Source organism: Tarenaya hassleriana, unplaced genomic scaffold, assembly GCF_000463585.1.
Source record: "Tarenaya hassleriana unplaced genomic scaffold, ASM46358v1 Cleome17, whole genome shotgun sequence".
Taxonomy (NCBI): Eukaryota; Viridiplantae; Streptophyta; class Magnoliopsida; order Brassicales; family Cleomaceae; genus Tarenaya; species Tarenaya hassleriana.
In genome coordinates this window covers 2,929,022-2,948,376 of record NW_010965122.1, presented here as the reverse complement: position 1 = coordinate 2,948,376, position 19,355 = coordinate 2,929,022, and the positions used below count along the sequence as shown (strand labels likewise).

The following is a 19,355-nucleotide window of genomic DNA, read 5'->3' as shown; positions in this document are numbered from 1 at the left end:
ATGGAGTTGTCCAGATTTTTAGATCTTACAAACAAAAGAACTAACAAAGTCAATGCCCCAAAAAACCTGTTCTGAGCGTCGAATGAGATTACAACTAAAGGTCTCCTTCAAAAGGGAACGCAGAACAAATTATTCAGAAGATTGGAATCTCCAAACCAGAAGGAAAAAAAACAAAAAACAAGTTTCAGAAGATGAATGGTAGAAACTCCAATATGAAGATTTTGCCGATTACTTCAGCTTTTATCACATGATGTTGATGTCATGGAAGGATGGTAAGATCGCAACAAGAGGGTCTCCGTAACCTACAGAGTCTGATCACACACCAAGAGACATGATCAATGATCTCTTTCTTTCTTTCTTAGTTCGATTCGTTCATATTATCTCTATCTCGTTATTGATCAATGCGAGGAAGAAACTAAAACGTATAAAACGGTACCTCCATCGTCACAGAGGACCTTGAGAACTTCCCCAGCTACATCAGACTGCTCGGGAAAAAAAAAACAGAATCGAAGAGATGAGGATCGTATATGATGACCTATTTGAGGAACAGAATGAAGATATTGGGGCTTTACTTTACCTTCACTGGAAGCTCAGTTCCCAACTGATGCAGGAATCCGATAACTTGACCTTCCTTGATTACATCACCCTACACAGATAATTTCGGGCAAATCAGTGACAACTTTCAACTTCTAGCACGATTTAATTTGCATTTACCGTTTCAGATTGGAAGATCGGAAAGCAAGAGTTGGAATTTCATCGATGGGTAACCCTTTATTTACCTCTTTACAGCTGGGAGCTTGCTTCTTTCCTTTCACAGCTCTGTTCCTTTGGTAAGTGCCCACCTTTCGAGGAAAATTTTAAAGCAGAAACACAAAAATTCATCAACTACAAACTCGGTGATGGATGCAAGAAGCAGTCAAGAGAAGGATGTGCATACCCCTGGAGAAGTGACTAGGACGTAATTGTTAGATCCAGATGCCTCCAGAGAGGCCAACTTAGATGATTTCCCAAAGGATGTATTCATAAATGGGGTTGCTTTTTCAGAGGATGATTTTGCTTTAGACGGGATAGGTGCAGCAGTTGGAGCCGACTCATTCATGGGTTCAGAAGGAATAGGAGGAGCAACTGTTGGAGAAATATCCGTCAAGGGAGCAGGAGCCGTTATCTCCCCAATCTTTCGTTTTAGGTGCATTTCAAAATCTCCAACCTGTAACACAAAAAAAAAGTCGAACACAATACAGCTCTAGCCTGTTGGTTCTTATTAGAATTTGACATGCAAATGTGTTCTGAAATAGCACAAGAGGATTGCTATGACAGTGAAGTGAATAAGTAGTGAGACTTGCCTTAAGTTTCAGCTCAGCAACCTCTGTGTCATCGCACACCTCGTGAACTAATGCCTGCAATGTGTCAACAACAAACATGCAACCACCAAGGGAAGTTCTAACATTAAGTCTTCATGTGAACAAACCAGGATGAATGACCAAAGTTCTGGCAAAACAAAGAGCACGCACATACTAAAATTTATCCCAAAGAAATCTGGCACAAACCTCCAATTCGTTTGGGAAAGTTAATCGTCCAATGGTCTTCTTCACCTTTGATGCACTGGCATCGGATGAATCTGCCACAACAAAATTAAAACCCTTTAAAGAAAGAAAATAGAGTAAATATTTCAATGACCAAATCATGGGATTACGATTCCAAGTCGGTGACCGAGGTATTGTTCTAGTTGCTAGTCCTTTGCATCACAACAAAAAACATACGTGAACAGAGCTCTTTATAAAATAAAATAAAAAAACAAGACAAGACAGTGGCATTCTTGATCAGTGACTCATATGAGCTTAAACAATGAGGCAAACCATTTCAAGCCCGTCGGTGAGAAAACTGTGAATGCAGGTATAAAAGGAGGATATCCCATTGCAACTTAACTCACCTCCAGTTTCGGTTGTCGTGGAAGTTTTAGAAGCCTGTACACTCAATGCAAGGGTGAAATTCCTCTTCCCATTGAATCTCCTGTGTGGCACAAGAGAGTTACCAGAGACAGGCCAGTTTCCACAATGGAGATGAACCTTGGTGGAATTCTCTACCATAGTCTGTGAATTAGCTAGTGACCCGATGGTCTCTGTAGAATGAAGCAAGAAGGATAAAATTTGAGTTTCATGTACATACACACATAATCTCTAAGGTTGGCCAAATTCACCTTCTTCTAGCTGCAAATCTGCCTAAAGATCATATAAAAAGGACTTTCAGACCCAATTAAGAGGAGAACATCTAAAATCCAAACCTCCAAATGCCAAGGATAATCACAAACGCCAAAATGTCAGTAACACCATTACAGATCATCAACGAATCGTCTACGGAGCAACACATGGAAAAAGTGCAGGGAAAGACATTTTCCACAGCAGCCACTCCTCCGTTTCCAAATTTTCCCATCTCGTTTTCCCGAGAAACAAACAGATACCCAGCAAGAAAATAACATGCGAATAAAACGATAAAAAGAAGAGAAAAACACACATACGGTGGAGGGATCCGAGTGCAGCAGAAGACTCCATCGGAGAACAGAGGGAGCGATCGAAGAAAGAGTTTTTGATCGATTCGATGCGAAAAATGGATTTAGCGAAGATCGGTTAAGCGCGACGGTTGGAGGGGTCGTGTGATCTTTGAGTGTAGTAGCTCTTCGAAATCTCCGCCTGTGTACTGATTCAGAAGAGCGAGAGTTGTCCCTCATCCCCATTTTTATTTTTTGCTAACATGCTCCCCTTATACTTTTGCTATTTACGTTTCTGCCCTGTAATACGTATAATTTGAGCAATTCAGTCTATACCTTTACCAAATAACATAAATGCCCCACACATTTTTACCAATCTTGGACATTTCATAGGATCAAAACTCCCTTATTTGTTCTGCATTCCATATATACACTCTATATCTATCTATGCTATACATTTTTATAATAATTCAATTCATTTTTTCTGGTTTATCACACATATTTAACACTGAAAATTGGAAAGAATATAACATGAACAACAAGGTCATATGGATAATGAAGTAACAAAATATAGCATTGGATACAAGAGGGGAAGAAGATTCAATAAGGAAGATTTAGGTAAAGCATCTCCCTAAATTCCAATTTGCGGGTGTCGTTATAGAAAGTGTGGTGCCTGTTGGGCCAATAGGTCAACCAAATGCAGCCTCTGAGCTCAAACTCCATCACTTTCCCCGCGGCGGCGGCCTTATCTACCTTCCATAGGACACTCTGTCCGTAGTTATCCCCTGCGAACACCACTCCCCCTTGCCTGTTGAATGGCCTGAAAGCGCTCGAGTATCTGCCCCCACAGTCATGTTGATTTTCATTATAAGCATGATTGCGTATACTTACGTATTTCGAGTTCCGGTCTCGCGGGTACTCGACACAAACCAAAAATGGTGATGCTTACCTGTTCTTGAACCAAGCCCTAGGGTTCATCAAAGAAACCTTGGAGGGTTTGGAGGAAGAAACCTCTCTCCCGTCGTCAGCATCGTGGAGAAACCATGTGAGATTGGCGCTGTATCCATTGACCCATTCCTCGAACTTCCACGGCTTCAAGCTCGTGGTCGTGGTCTCTCCTGCCGAGACTTTGAGACCGAAGAACGTGTTGGGTGGATCCACCGTGGCCTCGAACCCTTTCTCCACTTCGAACTCTCTTGTCGGATTCTCCGAGGATTTTGTCACTGACACCATCAGAATGTTCGACTGAACCGTCGGAGTTAGTCTCAGAGATATCCGCGAAGGGAAGTGCTTTTCCTCTGCTCCATACCCTCGTTCCGACAGAAGCGTCTCGTTCACAAGTCTTATCACATCGCACCTGTCGTTTCACGTATGATGTAATTCATCATCATCTTCGAGAGAGAGAGAGAGAGAGATGTGCATACCGGACATTATCAATGTTGACTGCAACGTTAATCCACTTGTCATGAACAAAGATCCTGTGGTTGAATTGGATCACACCTTCGAGCTGGTGATAGTTCAGAGAGAAGAACAGCCTCTCATCGTTTAAACCACTGCTAGGGCTATTCTCCATCTCCATTGCTATCACTGGACAGTAAAGATGAACTTTCCACAGACCTTGAGTCGAAAACCCGTACGAAAACAACGGAGAAGGAGACTGAAGAAGCGGGCGCTGCTTAGCCGCTCTGATCTCAACCATCCAATTGGTTATGGCGAGATTCAGAGATCTCATCCACAGTTCCTCAAGGTTTGATCCTAGTTGCACCATTAGTAGCTTAGAGCCTTGCCTTGACCTACAAGTAACCAACTGGTTCTTGATCGTGTTTAGACAAACGGTTCTCAGACTAATGGGAGCTTCATAGATGCAGACGAGGAACACGAAAGTGTGGAACCCGAGGTTGAACACGTCCGCGAGGTTCGGAGAGGAACTCGGGTTTGGAATCCTGATTGAGCAACTGGTTCTCTTTATGCCATAGCTGAGAACAACATCGATGAAACCCGTCAAAAGGGTAGAGATCATCTCTTCGGTTAGGAACTTATTCGCATCAGAAGTGGTGATTCTGAAGGGTTTTGATGTCCAGAGAGAGATAGGGAGCTTGAAGTTGGCTACGATGGAGAAAGTGAATGTGTTGGAGGAGATGGATGTACGGACAACAGAGAAGTTCAGAGATGGGTGAGATGGATTTGAAGAGCAAATGCACATAGACATGGAGTTTGTCTTCCATTGGGAAAGAGGAGGAAGGGTTTGAAGCCACGAGAATGCATCAGGTGAACCACATGAAGCCATTGGAGAAAAGCTTCAAGGTTCTTTCTTTTCTTTTTTTGTCTTTTCCCTCTTGAAATCTTATCTGATTGAGTTTTTGATGTGTAGAAAGAGGAGAAGACGATGATCACACACACACACACATATATATATGTATGTATACATGTATATGTATGTATATGTAAAGATCTTTATCATGAGAGGAGAGTAAATTAATTATGTAAAGAAGAGAAAGATTCTATTCTTGATAAAAATGTCAAAAAGGAAGTAAACTATATTCGGAATTGGAAGAGAACAATAAGAGGAATGCTTTTAGGAATAGCTTTATATAGGACAAGTAGGATAACAGGATAATTGTACAACACGTTCATTACAACGGATACGTTTTTTCTTGTAATACATATGCGTGTGTGTGCGTGTATATTACGTTTAAATTGATTACGTTACAAGTTTGTTTTAGGAAGAAAATAATTGGACCGATTAAATCATTATATGTATATTAGATATCTAGAAATTATAGGTTCAACTAATGTGCTAATTCCCATTTAAAGGAAAAAGCGTGTTCATTTCATTTTGTAGCTTACACCATTCAATTAAATGACGACATCCACATATCATATAGTTTCAAACAAAATTATCCCCATAATAGAAAAGCTTTTAAGCATATATGGCTCCCCACAAAAGGGTCTATATATAGTTCATATAGTAATTAGCCAGATCAAATATCCAAATAATATTTCATTTTGCCCAATTTTTTGTGGGCAAAATGATGCCCTAATTGGAATTCCTTGCTTGTTAAGAGATTTTTTTTTTATCATCTTTAACTTATAACATATTAATAACTATATTGTATTGCCATTATTAGTAGATGCTGAAAGGTGCTTAATAACGTACTAAGCTGAAATTTTGGCCAAACACATAAAGGGTATATAACTAGATATATAAATGAAGGATTGGTGATTCTTACACTCCAATAGAGAGCTACTTGTTCATGAAGATTCGGCTTTGCATGTGGAAAATCAACCCGTATTTTCTACCATATATTCTTTGATTAGGCCGGAGAATATTTTGTTTTATTGGACCGACCCATTGTACAACAAAAATAATTGGATAAAACCCAAGCCATTTCTATATATTTTTTGCCCATATCATTACATAGTTAGGCATTCGAATAATGCGTAAATATTCAAACTTTTTGCTTCATTGTTTTTAATTATAAGATCCTTTGCGTATTTATTTTCGTTTAAAAACTTTTCAATATTGTTGCTTTAATGTTTGACTATTACTTAAAATGAGGGGAAAAAAAAGCTAAATACCAAAATGTTTGGATAATTCGTAGTTGTTCCGTCATCTCGAACTAATTTCACTTCTTTTGTTTTTTTTTACATTTGATGAAATACATAAAATTAGATAGGGATTCACTATAAATATAATTTAAAGATACATGTTTTAAGTTCGGTCCTGGTTATTAGTTCGTTAACAACCGAACCAACTAATCCCGACATTTGAATACCCGGTTCACTAGGAATCCGGTTTTCTATAAGCCCAATTTAAACCAGTTATTGGGCTGAACCAAGAGATGGGCCCATAAACTAGGCCCTAAAATATCTACTCGGGGTTTCGGCTTCCTTTCCATCCCCCACTCGTTTCCGTTTGCACCGACGCAGGGAAGATCCGAAATCTCTAGGCTTCTCCGTCGCACGTAGCTCCACGCGCCGTTGCAGCAGCCGCCGACGCCATGGCCAGTCCACCGCCAACGCTTCCGATCTCCAATCAGCAAGGTGCTCAGTCCCAGCCGCCGATTGCCACTCCTGCCTTCCGCATGTTCATCTCGCGTCTCTCTTCCTCGATCCGCGAAGGCTTCTCTCAGCGTCGTCCATGGTCGGAGGTTGTCGACAGGAGCTCCTTTTCCCGGCCGGACTCTCTCTCCGATGCCTTCTCACGGATCAGGAAGAATTTGCCCTACTTCAAGGTTAACTATGTCGCGACCGTTTCGTTGGTGCTGGCCTTGTCCCTTCTCACTCACCCTTTCTCTCTCCTCGTCCTCCTCGGACTCCTCGGTGCGTGGATGTTCCTCTACCTGTTCCGACCGTCGGATCAGCCGCTGGTTATCTTCGGGCGCACTTTCTCCGACCGCGAGACACTGCTCGCCCTTGTCGTGACGACGATCGTCGTCGTGTTCATGACGAGTGTTGGATCTCTGTTGACGTCTGCTCTGATGATTGGTGTCGGCATCGTTTGCGTGCACGGTGCGTTTAAGGTTCCGGATGATCTGTTCCTGGACGATCAAGAGCCTGCCAGTACTGGATTGCTCTCATTCCTCGGCGGATCCGCTACTTCGGCTGCTTCTGCTGTCGCAGGGCGAGTATAAGGGCTGGATTTACTTGGATCTGGACCGTGCACCTGCTTTTGAGATGAGTATACTCCTTCTTATCCACTCGTGATTGTACTTTTGGACTGCGTTTAGGGTTTGGGTTGGTCCTGTTCAATGTAGATTTGTGATGGAGCTCTACAGATCTACAATCGAGAAGCTGTTAATTTCTGCTTGGAATGTTGTACTCTATTCAATGATTCAAAATTTATTGCCTTTTCTTCAGATTCAGAGATTGGGGATTGCTCTTTTGTAAGCCTTTCTTGCATCTATGTTTTGTTTTGTTTAGGCATCTCTTTGTGTTCTTATTGAGATTAGAGATAGATTCATACATAGCAACACTCGTGGATGTATGTATGGTCAATAGGATGGATTGCTGTAGCTGGGGGTTAGCATCTTGATTTCAATTGCATAGCTTGACGAAAGTAATTAGTTATTTTGCAGCAAGTTGTTTGGACATTCCTTCTCTGGTTTGCTCTGTGATTTCTTCATGTTGCAAGCATAATGGTCGATATAGAAATCAGAAGCTAATATAGATGTGGGATTCAACTTTACTGAACACAATGGGTCGATCATCGATGGAAGGGAACTATAGAATCAAGTATAAGAACCTAAGTTATCAGTTCTGCGATCCGACTCATCATTCGCATGTTGTTGCTTTCGCACGATTTGCTTTGATAGTCTTAGGTCTCCGGAGATAGTGTTTAGTTTAGTTCAGATTGGTGTGTACCATAATGTATGCAGTTGTGTTTTTAAGGCTGATCCTTAGATATATGATACAACCATTGACCAACAAAACTTGCCTTCCATAGATAGTTGTAGATAAATCTTGTTTTGTCAACTAATAAGATGAAAGGATTAGATTTATCAGTTACTGTTACATTGCTGCAACTCCATCTTCTCATATATGTGGCTGCTAATGCTTGATTCGGACAAAAGTGTTGTCTCCTTGTGCATCTTGTTTAGGTTAACAACGGAATCGTTCACGTTGTTTGTGGGGCTTTTTTTTTCTCCCTTGTGTGTGGGAATTTGAACTGAGACGTTAGACCTCGGGGGATCAAATCACACCATTTTTTATTTTTTTTTATTTTTTTTTTGCTGCGGTTATCGATATATACTTTTTCAATGAAACGTAATTAAGTTTTTCTTCTGTCCATGGGCTCGTAACTCGTTGATATAATCGTTGGAAGCCAAGGGGATTGATCCAACGGTAGTTCTGCATCCGCGTGTCGTGTATACAGCGTAACTTCCCTTTATCGGTAATCAAAAGATCGTCAATAATAACCTCGCCCTTTCCACATGTACAATAATGAGTTTCGATTTCATCGTCCACGTGTCATTTTTATCTCGGCTTCCAGGGGTACTTTCGTAATTAAAAACTTGTGTGAGCTTTGGCAGATCTTGTCTCATTTTTTTTTAAAAAAAATGCCAGTCCGTAGGACCCACAAGTTAGCCGTTGAGGAGAGGACTGCGGTGTGTGGCTCCTCCGGCGCATTAACGGAAACTGGTCAATATCCAAATAAAATAAAAAACTAATGTAATCTTATGGACCTTTGGAACTTGTAACCAGCATACATATAATGCCTTCACAAGCAATTATTTGAGTTACACAAATCAAATAATAACCAAGTAAATTTTGAATATTGTTTTTTTAATTAGTTCTTTTTGAAGCATGGAAGCGTTAGTGTTAAGATGGACACCACAAATATTCAAATTTGGATTTTTTTATTTATTTAAGGTGGTAGTGTGCGTTTAAATTCACATGAATTGGAACGAACCAAACGATATTCGCAAAAAAAAATGTTTAAATTAATTTTTTTTCCAAAAACTGATGAGAGAAAAATAAATGAAACTAGTCGTTAGGCTCATTTACAAGAGCCTCTGCTCCACTTGAAAACCCCGTTGCCATCACCTGATTCATGTCTACTTTCTCTCTCTCCAAATATATAAAAGAAACAAAGATTCTCTCTCTCTCTGAAATGGTCACGTGCAGTGTTCCATTCCGACAAAACCCATCTCTCATTTTACAAAACTCGACCAAAGCCACAATCTTCCCCTGTTCTATTTCCTCCTCCACTCCCTCTCCATAAGGAAGCAATCAGTCTCTCATTCTTCAGCTTCCATGGAGTCTCGTCCACAAGTTTCCCCCGGTTTCTACAAAAACCAATCTCTGGTTTCGATCAACAACGCCATTGATCAGACCATGGCTTCACTTCGAAGCCGTTCCTTATCTCTCTGTCTCCACTTGATGTTACTTCTCCTTCTCTTTGTTCGTCCCGGCTCGAGCCAAGCTTGGGACGGAGTGGTGATAACTGAGGCTGATTACCAAGGCCTTCAAGCCTTCAAGCAAGAACTCATTGACCCAAAAGGGTTCTTGAGAAGCTGGAACGATTCTGGATTCGGTGCTTGCTCTGGCGGTTGGCCCGGGATCAAGTGTGCTAAAGGTCAAGTTATAGTGATTCAGCTCCCATGGAAGAGTCTTGGAGGTCGAATCACCGAGAAAATCGGACAGCTTCAAGCCCTTCGCAAGCTTAGCCTCCACGATAACCAGCTCGGTGGTTCAGTTCCTCTGTCTTTGGGACTCATCCCCAATCTCAGAGGAGTTCAGCTCTTCAATAACCTTCTTTCGGGTTCTATTCCTCCTTCTCTGGGTTCCTCTCCTCTGCTTCAGACGCTTGACCTCAGCAAGAACTCTCTCTCTGGTTTCATCCCAGATGGTCTTGCCAATTCCACCAAGCTCCTCAGGTTGAATCTCAGCTTTAACTCGCTTTCGGGTCCAATACCAGTGAGTTTAACTAGCTCTGTCTCTCTTCAGTTTCTTGCTCTTGATCACAATAACCTCTCTGGTTCGATACCTGACACCTGGGGGGGTCAGAGCCAAAACACTTCCACTGATCTCAAGGTCTTGTCTCTTGATCACAACTCCATTTCTGGTAGATTTCCAGCTTCATTAGGAAGTTTATCTCAGCTACAAGATGTCTCCTTTAGCCACAACCGGATTACCGGGTTCTTACCTGTTGAGTTAGGCAACCTCACTAAGCTTAGAACAATTGATTTTAGCGTTAATGCCATTACTGGGCCGATCCCTTCGACCCTGGGGAACCTTTCTTCGCTGAGACATCTCGATCTGTCTCACAACAAACTTACCGGAGAAATCCCAACTTCACTCTCCGATCTCAAGATCCTTACCTTCTTCAATGTCTCCTTCAATAACTTGTCTGGTCCTGTCCCTTCACTGTTGTCCCAAATGTTCAGTTCGAGCTCTTTCATCGGTAACATTCAACTGTGCGGATACAGCATTTCGACACCATGCCCTTCTATAGAACCTTCTCCGCCTCCAGAAGGAGCAAGGAAACCCCGTGGTGGAAAACTGACAACAAAAGACAAAATCCTCATTGCAGCTGGAGCCCTCCTCGTGGTTCTGCTCATACTTGTCTGCATTCTCCTCTGTTGCTTGCTGCAAAAGAAAACCGATCGGACCAAACCAAATGGCGGCATTGAGGTCGGCGCTGCAGCAGCGACTAGGGCTGAGAAGGGGGCCCCACTTGGCGGTGTAGGTGAAGCCAGTGGTGAAGCAGGAGGAAAGTTGGTTCACTTTGATGGACCGATGGCTTTCACTGCTGATGATCTTCTGTGTGCAACTGCAGAGATAATGGGGAAAAGCACTTATGGAACTGTTTACAAGGCCACACTGGAAGATGGAAGTCAAGTTGCAGTGAAGAGATTGAGAGAAAAGATCACGAAAGGCCAGAAGGAGTTCGAAAGCGAGGTTAACGTTCTGGGAAGAATCCGACATCCAAATCTCCTCGCTCTTAGGGCTTATTACTTGGGTCCCAAGGGAGAAAAGCTTGTTGTTTTCGATTACATTCCTAGAGGAAGTCTTGCAACATACCTCCATGGTGAGTAAGCTACTGTGTTTTCAAGTTCTGCAACTTTTTTTTTTCACTGCCACTCTTCGAAAATTTAGAGATAATGTAGCATCTGACTTGAGTTTTTGATCCGAAAATGCAGCACGAGGGCCGGACATTCGTATCGATTGGCCAACAAGGATGAAGATCATAAAGGATATGGCTCGAGGCTTGTTCTACCTCCATGCGCATGAGAACATCATCCATGGAAACCTGACATCCAGCAATGTGCTTCTTGACGAGAACATAAACGCAAAGATATCAGATTACGGCCTTTCCCGGCTGATGACAGCAACTGCAGGCTCGAGCGTGATTGCAACAGCTGGCGCCTTAGGATACAGAGCACCAGAGCTCTCCAAGCTGAAGAAAGCCAACACGAAAACAGATGTCTACAGCCTCGGCGTCATCACGCTGGAGCTTCTGACGGGAAAATCTCCGAGCGAGGCATTGAACGGCGTTGATTTGCCGCAGTGGGTTGCCTCCATTGTTAAAGAAGAGTGGACTAACGAGGTTTTTGATTTGGAACTCATTAGAGATGCAAATGTGATAACTGGCGATGAGCTTCTCAACACATTGAAACTGGCTCTACACTGTGTGGATCCTACGCCTTCAGATAGACCCGAAGTCCAGCAGATTCTTCAGCAGCTTGAAGAGATCAGACCCGAGACGATATCCGACCCCGTTGATCCTACAGCTGCTGCTTCCACGAGCCAGTAGGAGACCCGACTTCTCGAGAAATGGGCCATCGTTAAAATTTTGGGTAAAAGTTACAAATTCATTGATTCATTCTTGAACTAGGTTTTGTTGTTTTTTTATCAGTTTGTGTCTGTAAATACAGTAACTATTCCAGTTTCTTGTTTGTCACGTTTCATCTGATCTTGCAATAGAAAACATTAACCATTCCGACCAGATGATCATATAAGATTCGTTATGGATTGGAAGTTATTGAATCCTGAATCTAAGAAAGAGGCATGAACAAAACACAAGTATGTAACTGTAACTGTGACTGTGACCGTAACTGTAACTGCTTGTTTGAAAATCATATCCATCTCTTCTGTCTTAAATGAAAGCTAAGTAAATGAATTGAAAAAAAGCGTTGATTAGTTGGGTAACGAAATGAAAGATTGATGTGAATTTTGGTGTAATAGGAGTTTTTTTTTTTTTTTTTTTTTTTCAAAGTTTGTTGAGTTGCTTTCATTCTAAGATCATTTGTAGGTGATCTCCTTTCTAATCTTCCATCATTGTCTTTTCACGTGATTTGAACCGATCTTTGTTGAAGAAAAAAACCTCGAAATTATTTTATAAACTTCTCCTAAGATAATTTTTTTTTTATAAAAAAAGGTTAATAATAATTATCCACTTGTAACGATGGAGTCCGTCTTCGTACCAACCTTTAACTACACTTGTGAACGGAAGACTAAGCAATACACGTTTTATTCAATTCTTGAATTTTATTTCGAATTTCGTTTATATTCATGTTAGTTTTCATTTAAAAAAAGAATCATATAACTCGAAACCAAACTAAAAAGTTCGTTAAAGTTTGATGTGATTTATGATCCGTTTTTTGAATTCGATTATCTTCCCTACTCTATATATAGCCCGAATACCTAATACTAATTTTTCTTAGCATCCTTAATGAAACTTTCGGCGGTAAAAGAGTTACTTTTCCCCCGAAGATTATTCGAAATATAAAAACATATATGAATTAATCTCATATATAGTAAATAAAAAATTCAAAAAATAAAATAAAATACGGAACTAGAGTTGTTTTTGTAGATGAGAGGTCAATTTTGATTGGTGTTTGAGTTCCCATGAGGTTTCTTATAACGGTTTCTAACAATTGTTTCAAGATTCCTTGGAAGACCGACATTAACAACTCCAAACGTATTTCCTAATTTATTGTTCACCAATCCAAAACTCGAGATTAATTTTCTCATTCTATATTTTATATATATATATATATATATATATGTATATATCCATTTTGTAATAATCATTTTAAAAACTCATAACGTAATCTCACACAAGTTGACCAAATGATAATGTTTGATTAAGAGAGGTATAATCGAATTTCTCCAAGTAATAAAAGACGTATTGAAAGATAATTTATACTCGAAATTAATCCTTACGTGCCGTCTAATCTTGATATGATTTAGTGATAATCGCTATTATATGATAATTAAAAGGAAATGTTTTTATTCTCTTGCAAAAAGACAAAAATGTGTAGCCTTCGAACAAATAATATCATTTCTAACTTGGCTTTTTGTTAGGGTTAAATCATTATATGATTAAGCTTAAGCTTGAAGCCAACCCTGTTTATATATATATGTCCATGTGATATCGATTTGCCTTTAGATTGTTGAATATGCGCATCCCAACCAACCAATCAAATGTGTCTGCATGCATGTGTGTGTTTGTTAATTGTCGGAATTAATTAAATTGTTTCCCTTTAGACTTCAATTAAACATTATGATTTAAATTAACCGCAAGATATTGTTAATGAACTAAAAATTTAAAAATAAAAAACAAAACAGATTAAATGTTAATTAAATGTGAATCTTTTGCTCTTCTATATACATATACTATCATAAGGTGGTAATTTAATGATGCTTATTGTTACTAATTGTGTGGAAACAAAAAATAAAAACAACAATTTTGAAAATTGGATTTCGACCATATGCCATATATATTATTATTTCCTCTTTCCATAAAACATGAAAACGAAATTGAGAGCGTTAGGAATTGAAAGTAGGAAATGTCATATAAAAAATTGTTATGGACAAGCCACCTAATTTTTCCCTAAACCATCAAGAGATGCCTTTGGATTGGACCCGTCCGGACCCATATAAGAAAATGTGTTTGTGTGTATAATTTTTATTTGTAAGTATATTGAGTGTTCACATATAATTAATTTATGCATATGTAAAGATGTAAATGAAACCCTTAAAGTCATCTCACATTCCGTTTTAAAAAAATTATAAAGTCAATGGGATAATTAATAAATTAACCAAACAGTCCACTTTTCATAAAAGTCCAATCGGTAAGATTCATCGAATTTTATATGCTTAGGAAACATGCAGGAATTTTTATCGCCATCGACATTAGTTGATTAATTTAATTAATTATATATTGTAGGATGCAAAAATTGTAGGTCCATTACATCTTTTATAGCGTATTTATGTTTAGGAATGAATCCAGATTTCGGTTTCACTTATCAAGAAATATTATGTAAAGATATAGGGAATAAAATATTATATTATTCAATCAACCAAATAACATATATAGAGAGAGACAATAGAAAATCCTAATTCTATTAAAAGAAACTATAAAGTAATATATCAACATTAATCCTATTACAAAAAGAATTTTATAATAGATAATAACTCCAACTCTCCATAATTTCCAATATTTTCCAATACATGGAAAGAGAAAAAGTGATATTACCAATTATTTTTTGAAATAACATTAGCAATGATGCTCTTAAAAATATCAAATGCTTTTTATTTCTGTACTAGGGATGTGACAACATGGATATATACAACTTTTAACCAAGGGTATATACGTATGTATGTATGTATGCATGCATGCATGAAAAATAATGGTTTTGAAACACAAATCTTTAAAAAAGGACAAAAAGAGCATGGTTCTATAAAAATTTTCAGCATAATATTAATAATTATAATAATAATAATAATTTTTTTAAAAAAAAAAAGTGAAAAGGAAAAGCGTGTTAAGCAAGGGCTAGAAGAGACGTAATCAGCTTCCGGCCTCTAGATTTCTTCTTGTTGGCCTCAGTGGGTGCAACTACTCTTTTAGTGTTATGAAATAAAGTTTTTTTTTTTTGTCCTTCATTTAATCAAAACCTAATCCTCCAACCCCTTAATCAAAATTCCTTCCTTTTAATTATTACACAAAAATAATTCGATTATACTATTCATCATCAACTTGAAAATATTTACATCTAAAAAAAACGACCTCTCTCTCTATGACCTCTCTATATAAACTCCCTCCTCTCTCATCCTCCTCCCCACCACTTCTAATCTCTTCCTCTTCTTCATCGCTTCGCATCAATGGCGACTCTCAAGAAATCCGTTTCTCTCTGCTTCGCCTCCTTCCTTGTCGCCTTTCTCTCTGCTTCACTCTCCTGCGCCAAAGTCCATGAACATGAATTCATCGTACGTCACTCCTTCATTTCACATCATTTAGACATATAACATAAGTATTATCATATATATGGATGTATGTATGTGTGATATTGATGTGTATGCGCATGTATATACGCAGGTACAAGCGACGAAGGTGAAGAGACTGTGTAAAACCCACAACAGCATCACGGTTAACGGAATGTTCCCCGGACCAACGCTCGAAGTCTATAACGGAGACACTCTCGTCGTCAAAGTCGTTAACCGTGCCCGTTACAACGTCACTATCCACTGGTAATAAACCACCGTCCGTCCGTACGTACGGTTCATGCATGGTCACGCGCGTACGATGATGTCCTAAAACGTCTCTCTTTTTTGTTGTTGTTGTGGTTGGTATAACGTCAGGCATGGTGTGAGGCAAATGCGAACCGGGTGGGCAGATGGGCCGGAGTTCGTGACCCAGTGTCCGATCAGGCCGGGTCATAGTTACACGTACCGGTTCACCATCCACGGTGGTCAAGAAGGCACTCTCTGGTGGCACGCTCACAGCTCGTGGCTCCGAGCCACCGTCTACGGTGCTCTCATCGTCTACCCTCAGAGAGGAACCGACTATCCTTTCCCGAAACCTCATCGCGAAACCCCGATTCTTCTCGGTACGTATAATTATCGATTTTTTTTCAATTTTATTATTTGAATCAGAATCTAGATATTGATTGTATATTGAATAGGATTTTTTTTTATGTGTTTGATATATATATTAGGTGAATGGTGGGATGCGAACCCTATCGATGTAGTCAGAGAGGCCACACGAACCGGAGCTGCCCCTAATGTCTCCGATGCTTATACCATCAATGGCCAGCCAGGCGATCTATACAAATGCTCTAGTCAAGGTATTGTTCAATTTTCCACATTATGTCGTTAGAGAATTTCATAGCGGCGGTCCAATTATGGGCTTCATGTGCATGCAAACCACCCCCAAAATGTACATTTACTTCCCCGACAAGATACGAAATACTATTTCATGACACCCTTCGTCTAGAAACCCACGTCCACGTCGGTCCAAAAATACTAAGATTGTGTGTATGTATACTCTAATCAACTTTTTTTTTTCTACGCAGACACGACAATAGTTCCCATCAACGTCGGCGAGAGACATCTCCTCCGTGTGATAAACTCGGCCTTGAACCAACCGTTATTCTTCACGGTGGCTAACCACAAGCTCACGGTGGTCGGAGCCGACGCATCGTACGTAAAACCATTCACGACCACCGTCCTAATGCTCGGCCCCGGCCAGACCACCGACGTTCTCGTCACCGGCGACCAGCCACCGAACCGCTACTACATGGCCGCTAGGGCATACCAAAGCGCCCAAAACGCACCCTTTGATAACACTACCACGACCGCAATCCTCCATTACAAGACAGCGCCTTGTTGCGGTAAGAACGGCGTTTCCCTCAAACCCATCATGCCTCTTCTTCCGGCATACAACGATACAAACACCGTTACTCAATTCAGCAAGAGTTTCCGGTCACTGAGACGTGCCGATGTTCCGACCGAGGTCGACGAGAATCTGTTCTTTACTATCGGTCTCGGCCTCGACAACTGTCCCAAGAACTTTAGGGCAAGAAGATGCCAAGGTCCTAACGGGACACGATTCACAGCTTCGATGAACAACGTCTCGTTTGTTCTTCCTCGGAACTATTCTCTCCTCCAAGCACACGCTCAGGGAATTCCCAGAGTTTTCACGACCGATTTTCCGGCGATTCCTCCGGTGAAATTCGATTATACCGGAAATGTGAGCAGGTCACTTTATCAGCCGGTGAAGGGTACAAAGCTATACAAGCTCAAGTTCGGATCGAGAGTACAGATCGTCTTGCAAGATACAAGCATTGTAACACCCGAAAACCATCCCATTCATCTCCATGGCTACGATTTCTACATTTTGGCCGAGGGTTTCGGTAACTTCAACCCCAAGAAAGATACGAAAAAGTTCAATCTCGTCGACCCGCCTCTCAGAAACACTGCAGCCGTGCCCGTTAACGGATGGACCGTGATCAGATTCGTCGCTGATAACCCAGGTAACAATCTCTCTATTTATATATATATATATATATAAAGATTACAAATCATTAAAAAAATCGTTTCTTTCGGTTAAACCCAAGTTGTGAATATTGTTTGGAATGTATTGAATTTTTTTAGGGGTTTGGATAATGCATTGCCATCTGGATGTACACATAAACTGGGGTCTGGCTATGGCGTTCCTGGTGGACAACGGCGTTGGAGCTTTGCAATCACTGGAGCCACCGCCTGCAGATTTGCCGGTCTGTTAGGGCAAGAAAACGAATCAAGAATCTGAAAAGCTCTCCATAACTAAGGGGTTTGAAGAAAATGTTCATCCATATCTTCTTCATATCACTTATTTTTCACTTGTTTTCCGGGGTTAAATGATTTGAATCAGTAGTATTATTCGTAGATTTGTGTTGCATGTCCCTGCATTTTGGGACATATAGACTCATGTTTTGTTCCATTGTTTTGTTTTGTTGCTTTTGATAGATAAACCGGTTTTATTGGATTCCAACCGGTTTCCGGTATGGATCCCGACCCGGTCAGCTACATTTTTCTCGATGTATTCTTTCCACGTTTTACACCGGATTATGATGCTAAGCACATTGCAAAATTCCCATTTACTCTTCATTCTCTACCTATCAATATCTATGATTAGAGTATAATAAATCTGGTTTAATCTGGCTTATTTTAATTTAGTGCGTGAATTGTATAAATTGATATGTTCTAACTTTCAATTGGATCATGCAAGAGGATTTTTTTTTTCTTTTCAATTCATTTTGAATTCTACGATAATTGAGGAAATTTTTATTGTGTTATTAAATTCAAATGTACATAAGATATAAATAATGCGTGATTAAGAATTAAAAAAAAAACATCAAACTAAATCAGAGTAAACCGGATTTATACTATAATATCCGTATACGCTTAATTCACTTCCAAGAGAGATTGCATGATTATTCAAAGTTAGGGCCCACTTGGCCCGAAGACCAACAATATGAATCGGAGCAAAAGGTTAAATTCGGTTGTTGAGCTGAATCTATTTATTTTTCAAAACATAATATAAGAATAATAAAGTGATGACACATATATATATATATATACATATATACACATATGTAGAGCTTTTGCTCGTGTTGTTTTGAAAAAAGTCAATCATGGGTTCAACTACATGATCAAAGTATATCGTACACGGGTCTTCTTTTTCTCTAACCAGCTTTGGTCCAACACAATCTTTATTCAATTATATCGTCGGTATCTTTTTTTAGTAATGGAAATACGTGTGTATTTGGTTTACACGTGTGAATCTTTTTTACAATAAAAATGAAAATAAAAACTTTTACTCATAGAATCTCTACTTTTACCACTCGATCTCTATTAAAAAGTACCAACCCTTCGAATTAATAGAGTGATATTTATTTTTACTTTTTTTGAAAGATATAGTTAGATCAAATATCCGATAAATTTTTGGATTATATATATAAAAGTACCAAACACATTACAAACATTGATTACAAAAGTTTATGTGAGAAGATAGATAATTTCATTAGACTTTACTAACCAAATTGTTATGCATTTGTAAATTTTAGTGATCGCGGACCAAGAAATAAAATATAGTTGCATAAATAAAATATTAAAACGTGATAGCCTACGTCTTGTATTTCCACATAAAAAAAAATGCGCTGTAATTGTTGGACACAGTTTAACTATATTATTTATGCATTTTTTTTCCAATCCAAACATTAATGTATCATGTAAATCGCCAATTGTTAAACCATTTGTTATTATATGACTGTTCATTTTCATGTATGTCATTCTTAATACGATAATAACTATGATGGATGCCGAAGGTCAGAAACAAACGATAAAACTAAAAATAGAAGATTTCCAAAAAAAATAATTTTTAAAATAATTTTTAAAATTTTCCATTTCAGATAAACACCGAGAAATTTGTATGCATAATGTCCAATTCAAATAACCAAAGAGAAATTTTTATTCGAATGACCAAAGGGAAATCTTCATCTATCAAATACCAAATGGGCCTTCTACAAATCTATTACACAGGCCCATCCATATATAAAATTCAATGGAGTCAAATGAAATGAGATTTATAATCTATCAA

At 39.3% G+C, this 19,355-nt stretch overlaps 5 protein-coding genes across 6 annotated transcripts; 3 read left to right on the top strand and 2 right to left on the bottom strand.

Annotated features, from left to right (window-relative positions):
• Positions 1-30: 30 nt before the first annotated feature.
• Positions 31-2,685, bottom strand: LOC104810130 (biotin carboxyl carrier protein of acetyl-CoA carboxylase). The gene is made up of 9 exons (XM_010536331.2): positions 2,516-2,685; positions 1,931-2,119; positions 1,548-1,618; positions 1,344-1,397; positions 938-1,207; positions 780-842; positions 578-646; positions 437-482; positions 31-311 (listed from the first exon to the last, which is right to left on the bottom strand). The coding sequence occupies exons 1-9, from the start codon at positions 2,547-2,549 to the stop codon at positions 244-246; spliced, it is 864 nt and encodes a 287-aa protein (XP_010534633.1). The 5' UTR covers positions 2,550-2,685; the 3' UTR covers positions 31-243.
• A 17-nt stretch (positions 2,686-2,702) lies between these two features.
• Positions 2,703-5,015, bottom strand: LOC104810129. Of its 2 annotated transcripts, XM_010536330.1 has the most exons (4): positions 3,910-5,015; positions 3,435-3,842; positions 3,239-3,323; positions 2,703-2,785 (listed from the first exon to the last, which is right to left on the bottom strand). In XM_010536330.1, exons 1-4 carry the CDS (start codon positions 4,770-4,772, stop codon positions 2,744-2,746), a joined length of 1,398 nt encoding a protein of 465 aa, XP_010534632.1. In that variant the 5' UTR covers positions 4,773-5,015; the 3' UTR covers positions 2,703-2,743. The 2 variants fall into 2 exon arrangements, with proteins under 2 accessions (XP_010534632.1, XP_010534631.1); XM_010536329.1 differs by lacking the exon at positions 2,703-2,785 and having other exon boundaries at positions 3,013-3,323.
• Positions 5,016-6,373: 1,358 nt separating this feature from the next.
• LOC104810128 (PRA1 family protein B1) lies at positions 6,374-7,375 on the top strand. The gene has a single exon (XM_010536328.2). The coding sequence runs from the start codon at positions 6,487-6,489 to the stop codon at positions 7,117-7,119; it is 633 nt and encodes a 210-aa protein (XP_010534630.1). The 5' UTR covers positions 6,374-6,486; the 3' UTR covers positions 7,120-7,375.
• A 1,684-nt stretch (positions 7,376-9,059) lies between these two features.
• On the top strand, positions 9,060-11,936 carry LOC104810127 (probable leucine-rich repeat receptor-like protein kinase IMK3). Its single transcript, XM_010536327.1, has 2 exons — positions 9,060-11,018; positions 11,131-11,936. The coding sequence occupies exons 1-2, from the start codon at positions 9,242-9,244 to the stop codon at positions 11,742-11,744; spliced, it is 2,391 nt and encodes a 796-aa protein (XP_010534629.1). The 5' UTR covers positions 9,060-9,241; the 3' UTR covers positions 11,745-11,936.
• Positions 11,937-15,047: 3,111 nt separating this feature from the next.
• LOC104810126 (laccase-5) lies at positions 15,048-17,856 on the top strand. The gene is made up of 6 exons (XM_010536325.2): positions 15,048-15,202; positions 15,312-15,463; positions 15,575-15,822; positions 15,931-16,059; positions 16,288-17,247; positions 17,369-17,856. The coding sequence occupies exons 1-6, from the start codon at positions 15,098-15,100 to the stop codon at positions 17,497-17,499; spliced, it is 1,725 nt and encodes a 574-aa protein (XP_010534627.1). The 5' UTR covers positions 15,048-15,097; the 3' UTR covers positions 17,500-17,856.
• The last annotated feature ends 1,499 nt before the right edge of the window (positions 17,857-19,355 follow it).